The sequence below is a fragment of the Parasteatoda tepidariorum genome, chromosome 8 (assembly GCF_982258835.1).
Source record: "Parasteatoda tepidariorum strain Cologne lab strain chromosome 8, Ptep-v5.0, whole genome shotgun sequence".
In the NCBI taxonomy this organism is placed as follows: Eukaryota; Metazoa; Arthropoda; class Arachnida; order Araneae; family Theridiidae; genus Parasteatoda; species Parasteatoda tepidariorum.
The window spans coordinates 20,682,699-20,689,185 of record NC_141762.1 but is presented as its reverse complement, the minus strand read 5'-3'; the positions used below and the strand labels follow the sequence as shown (position 1 = coordinate 20,689,185).

Below are 6,487 nucleotides of genomic sequence, written 5' to 3'. Positions count from 1 at the left end.
CGTACACCTAATACGAAACATTTTGTCAAAAATGGACTCACGTAATTTTTTCTGACGAAACGAAGTCCAACCTTAATGGACCTGATGGTTTTCGTTATTTTTTGTAAAAGACCAAAGAAATGTTTTACAAACGTCCATATGGTGTCGGCTTAGTGATCGATTAAGGCGCTTTTGCACAAATGGAGCCAATTCAATAGTACACCAATTCAACTTCCCCTTCAGTACGACTCAACATAGGCGAAAAGTTGATTTTACAGGAAAAAAAAACAATTCTCTCGGTCAAAAATGGACTCATGCAATTTTTTTTTTGACAAAACGAAGTCCAACCTTGATGGACCTGATGGTTTTCGTTATTTTTAGTGAAAGACCAAAGAAGCGTCTGTAATGTTTGGCAACTGTTTGGCGATCGTTCAGGCGCACTTGGCGCATTGTGTCACCCCTTCGGGGGCATGCTAGGAATCGAGGGAGATGTATGTTTATCTTGGTCGGGAGAGGATCTCCCTTTGTTGTTTAAGAGCTGGATGCTCGAATATAAAAATAATGACTAGTTTCTTTTAATTTTTAATAAAGTTAAGTTTATTATTATGAAAATCTGGTGTGATTATTTGTATGGAATATAGTCATTACAACACGCTCTCGTTTCGAACACCAGAGATTTGCACCGATAGAAAAGCAATTTCGGAAGTAGAATAAGAAGTTAGTTGGAGAATTCTGATCTGAGAGAAAAATGTTCAAAAACGTACGAAAAGAAGATTTGGTGACAGTTTTGTCAGAGATAGGTGAAGAAGCCAGTTTGGAACTGAAATTAACGGAGCTGAAACATATGTTGCAAAATAGCAAGGAATACTTAGACGATCCGGACTTTGTTAAAGAAATACTAAATACTACAGTAGAAAACAGGAAGAGAGCTGAAGAGACAGAAAAAGCGAAATTAGAAGAAGAAAAAATACGATTAGAACGAGAACACGAAATTCAGCTGGCGAAGATCCGAACGACACGAAGTATCGAAAGCAGAAGTCCAACCCCAGACGCTCAATGCAGCCGCGGAGAAAGCGAAATTTCCCTGGATAAACTGATAAAAGGAGTAGAAACCTTGATGATTCCAGTACCGAAGAAAGCGGAAGCATGGAATATGTTTTTCGACTCCATCGAAAGAGCATTTAAACATAAGAATGTTCCGGACGAATTCAAAGCAGAGATATTGTTGAAATTAATTGGGGATAAAGCTGTCAATGTTCTTGTTTACATAAAAGGAGAAGATTTAAAGGACTATCAAAAAGTAAAAACACTGATTCTGAAGGAATATGAACCGACCCCCCAAACCTGTTTGGAAAATTTCAGAAGAGCAAAACGTTATTCAGGAGAAACACACATCCAGTTCGCTACACGAATGACCGCAACATGGGATTATTACTGTAAATTAAGAAATGCGGAAGATATTGATACACTTAAAGAACTAATTATATCCGACAAGATATTCCAAACTTTAGACGGAGAAACAGCGTCCCATATCACAATACGACAAGGAAATACATGGTTGAAGCCTCAGGAATTAGCTAGAGAGTGTGATATTTACTTTTCAGCGCGAAGAAAATCTTTTGATGAATACCGAAGTGAAGGAAAACGCCCGAGATTTGGAGACGCAACATATTCACCCGAAAAGTATGTTCCCCCTCAACTGAGAAAAGAATATCCGAGACAAGAAAACAATTTCGTCAGGCAAAGAGAATGCTACATTTGTGGGAGCTATCGACACATTGCGAGAGACTGTTCCGATAGAAAGAAAAAGAATGAAATGACGGGAAAGCGAAATGAAAGGGATCACACAAAAATTTCAAGAAATTCGAATAAAGTATCAAGCCGAGAAGAAGCGGTAGTAGCGAAAGTAGATTCATCTCATCTACGGAGTGACGTCAGAGAAACCATTATTAAACCCCTGCAGAAAGTTAATATTTTTATCAACTCCGAAGAAATCGAGGCAATCGTCGATTCTGGAACTCAGATTTCAATTCTACATTCGTCATTCATTCCGGATGTAAAGGAGAGAGATGGAGGGAAAATTTTGTTAACTTCTGCATTCGGACAACAGATTGAAGCAAAAGTTTGCCGTACGCCGATTTATTTAAGAAATGATGGAACTAACTTATTTAATTCAGTGGATACCTTTATTGCTGTGACGGATGAATTAAATGTGCCTTGTTTATTAACTCCCGAAATACATGAACTGTTGATCAACCCCCCAGAAAAGAACATGGATTCCGACATCGCAGAAGAAAGGCGTCAGAACGAAAAAGAAAAAATGTTCGTTTTATTTACTGAAACAGAAAAAGAGAAACAAAATACGACAGAAGAGAGAAATGAAGAGGTGGAGGAGAGGGAGAAGGGCATTGCATCAGTTGCCCCTGGCAACCAGTCAAGCTTTGGGGAGTGGCTAGAGGATAATGCAACATCCAATCCCATCGAGTCTACTGTATCGACAGCCAAACAGCTGTTCATAGAACAACAAGCATGCCCGACTCTGCACGAGCCTTGGAAGTTGTCGAAGGAAAAGAAGGGAAACTATTTTATTATGGACGGACTCTTGCATCATGAAGAAAAATTGTTTGGAGAGAAAATACGCCAATTAGTTCTCCCATTAAGTAGAAGACAGAAGGTACTTGAGCTAGCTCACAACTCGGTATTTGGATGCCATATGGGCATGCGGAAGACAAAAGAAAGAATTAGGTATTCCTTCTACTGGCCAGGAGTTTCTCAAGATGTGGAACACTTTTGCAAAACATGCAGCGAATGTCAATTAAGAAGCCCTGAGAAAAGGTCGGATAAAATTCCAATAACTCCAGTAGCAAGACCTGGACTGCCATTCGAAATAGTAAACATCGATATTATTGGGCCCATTGATCCACCCTCTGCTAGGAAGCACAAATATATTTTATGTCTTATAGATCAACACTCAAGATGGCCGGAGGCCATTCCTCTAAAAAGCTTAAGTGCAAAAGCTACTTGCACAGCTCTCCTCGAAATATTCATGCGAACAGGAATCCCGCATACTATTGCAAGTGATAATGGTACAAATTTCGTGTCAAGACTGACTAAAGAATTTCAAGAAAGATTGGGTGCTCATCCTAGATTTTCAACCCCTGGATACAGTGCTTCCAATGGACTAGTTGAACGATGGAATAGGAGTTTACAGCAGATGCTACATCATGTGATAAGGAGCGACCCATCTAACTGGGATAAGCATATCCCATTCCTGTTATTTGCTTATCGGGAAATCCCCAACTGCACCACTGGAATATCACCTTTTCAATTAATGTATGGAAGACAGCCAAGAGGACCTTTGGCAGTGCTAAAATCATCATGGTCTGGTGAAATACCCATTCCTCCAAATTTGAGTGAATCAGCTGTCGAATACTTACAACAGTTGAAAATAAGAATGGAGCAAGCTGCAGAACAAGCTGAATTGATCGCAAGTGGAAAACAACAAAAATACACTGAATATTTCAATCGAAGATCTGTACCAAAAAGTTTCAAGAATGGTGACCTAGTTTATTTACTTATACCGGACTCTAACAACAAGCTTTATGCGAGATGGAGTGGTCCTGGAGAAATAGTGAGTCTTATTCCTCCTCACTCGTACAAAGTAAGACTACCAGATGGAAAAATAAAACATGTTCATTCCAACAAAATAAGAAAATTTCAAGCTCGTGTCAACGCCGTTGGAGTGATATTCGAAAATGAAGAAGATTTTGGAGAAGTCATAACTCTACCAAGAAAAGACTTATCTACCCCTTTGGAGTATTTAAAAATTGAAGGAAATTTAGATCTAGAAAATTTGGATAAAACTCAGAAGAATAGTTTAATGACCCTCATCAACCAGCATCAAGCATTATTTACAGGAAAAGTAAAAATGGCTAAAGTGGAATCCCACAAGATCAGATTGATTCCAAATGTAGAAAGAAAGAAACCACATGTATATAGGATCCCAGAAGCGTTGAAAACAAGAGTTGATGCAGAAATAGAAGATTTGTTAAGTTCAGGATTAATAGAAGAGAGTGAAGCTGAGATAGCTCACCCAGTAGTTTGTGTAAACAAGAAAGATGGAAGCATCAGACTCTGTGTTGATTATAGAGCTCTGAATGCGGTTACCAAAGCAGATGATTTTCCGATGGAAGATGCAGTGGATCTAATGTACAATATAGGAAGAGCCAATGTAATAAGCACGCTTGATCTTCTCAAAGGCTATTACGCCGTTCCTATGGAGGAAGAAAGCAAAGAATTTACATCTTTCAAAACTCACCGTGGGCAGTATCAATTTAAAGTTCTCCCATTTGGATTGAAAAATGCCGCTGCCACTTTTCAGCGAGTTATGAACAAGTCACTAAAAGAGTTCAAAGAATTCTCAAGATCATATATTGACGATATTGCTATTTTCTCAAAAGACTTCGAAACCCATCTCCAAGATTTAGAAAAAGTCTTTACAAAATTAGAATTATTAGGATTTACCATCAACGTGAAGAAATGTTCTTTTGCGAAACCTCAAATAAAATATTTAGGACACGTGATTGGATCAGGAAAACATCAACCTGACCCGGAGAAAATAATAGCCATTCAAAAATTGGAATCGCCAAAGACGAAAACTCATCTGAAAAGCCTTCTAGGACTGACGAATTACTACAGGGAATACATCCCAAACTATGCAGACGTCGCGTACCCCCTCACCGAACTCACGAGAAAAAAACAACCGGAGATGCTTGAATGGAGAGAAACACATGAGTCTGCTTTCCAACGGCTCAAAGAGAAATTGGCGAAAACAACGGAATTGATTACCCCTACCCCCAACGAGCATTTCATCATCCACTCTGATGCTTCACAGGTGGGAGTAGGTGCCTGCTTGTCTCAACGGAAAGGCGACTCAGAAGTACCAGTGTGTTATGCCAGCCAAAAGCTTTCTAAATCTCAACAGAATTGGCCCACTATTGAGCGAGAGGCCTATGGAATAGTATGGGCATTGAAGAAATTCGAGCCTTGGATATTTGGCTCCCCAATCAAAATTGTGACCGACCACAACCCACTGGCATTCATCGTTAAAAATGCTCCGCAATCGTCTAAGCTCCAAAGGTGGGCGCTTGCCCTACAAAAATATAATTTAAGTATCGAGCACTGTCCGGGAAGAAATCTTAAAAACGCAGATGCCCTTTCCAGACTCCCAATCTCAGGTGATTAAAAATATATTAAAAATAAATAAACTGTCGAGGTCAATACAAACTTGGTCAGTTAGTGTTAAAAGTTATTTCATGACTCTTATATTATTTTATTAGAGACTCTAAGTGTTTATATGCTTATATTGATATTTACTTGTGGATAAATTTAAAATAACAGATATTTGAGGTAAGTGCTTAATTAATTTGAAAACATATTGTAAAGTAAGATCTTTATAATTCAAAAAAAAAATGAATGATTTAGTGTTTGAAAAATAGTAAATTTCATTGTTTATATGCATAATTTTAAGATATGATTAAAATTCATGGAAATATAATTATTGAATTGTAATGTTTATACATGATCTTTGAGGTGTCATGGTTTAAAAATATTTTTTTTATTTTGGTTTGTAGTAATAATTGTTTAATTGATAATGTGAGTAGTAAATATTATTAGTATTACTGTGTGTCAGTAGATTATAGTTAAAGTGGATAATTATTCTTGTATTAGATATTATTTTATAACTATTTTTTCTAAAAAAAAAAGGTTATATAGGATTGAATTGTAGATACTAACGTTACAGTGTATAATTAATGATAACTGAGTTTATAAAGGAGAAGTTTGAATATCTCATCTGTTTATTATTCTTATTATGTTGTCATTGGAAATATTGCATAATCATGTTTATCGTATGTATCATTCTGTATTATTATTTTTTTTTGATCGCAAACAGTTGTTTTTTTTTAATTTTCAGATTAACGATTAATTATTTGTAATTTAATCATTATCTTAGGGGGAAAGGTGTAATGTTTGGCAACTGTTTGGCGATCGTTCAGGCGCACTTGGCGCATTGTGTCACCCCTTCGGGGGCATGCTAGGAATCGAGGGAGATGTATGTTTATCTTGGTCGGGAGAGGATCTCCCTTTGTTGTTTAAGAGCTGGATGCTCGAATATAAAAATAATGACTAGTTTCTTTTAATTTTTAATAAAGTTAAGTTTATTATTATGAAAATCTGGTGTGATTATTTGTATGGAATATAGTCATTACAGCGTCCATACGATGTTGTCTTAGTGATCGATTAAGGCGCTTTTGCGCAAATAGGGCCAATTCAATAGTACACCAATTCAACATCCCCTTCAGTACGACTCAACATAGGAGAAAAGTTGATTTTGCCAAAAAAAAAAGAAGAAAAAACATTTATCTCGGTCAAAAATGGACTCATGTAATTTTTTTTTGACAAAACGAAGTCCAACCTTGATGGACCTGATGGTTTTCGTTATTTTTAG

General features: G+C 37.1%; 1 protein-coding gene across 1 annotated transcript; it reads left to right on the top strand.

The window, feature by feature from the left end:
• The first annotated feature begins 727 nt into the window (after nucleotides 1–727).
• On the top strand, nucleotides 728–5,224 carry LOC147805777 (uncharacterized). Its single transcript, XM_087149478.1, has 3 exons — nucleotides 728–2,279; nucleotides 2,325–3,633; nucleotides 3,691–5,224. Exons 1-3 carry the CDS (start codon nucleotides 728–730, stop codon nucleotides 5,222–5,224), a joined length of 4,395 nt encoding a protein of 1,464 aa, XP_087005604.1.
• The last annotated feature ends 1,263 nt before the right edge of the window (nucleotides 5,225–6,487 follow it).

What these genes read in the sequence shown, in the direction of transcription:
- LOC147805777 (XM_087149478.1), top strand. Translation starts at nt 728, where the DNA reads ATGTTCAAAAACGTACGAAAAGAAGATTTGGTGACAGTTTTGTCAGAG. An exon ending in CGACATCGCAGAAGAAAGGC is followed by an intron (nt 2,280 to 2,324) that starts GTCAGAACGAAA and finishes TTACTGAAACAG; the next exon opens with AAAAAGAGAAACAAAATACG. An exon ending in AGTCTTATTCCTCCTCACTC is followed by an intron (nt 3,634 to 3,690) that starts GTACAAAGTAAG and finishes CAACAAAATAAG; the next exon opens with AAAATTTCAAGCTCGTGTCA.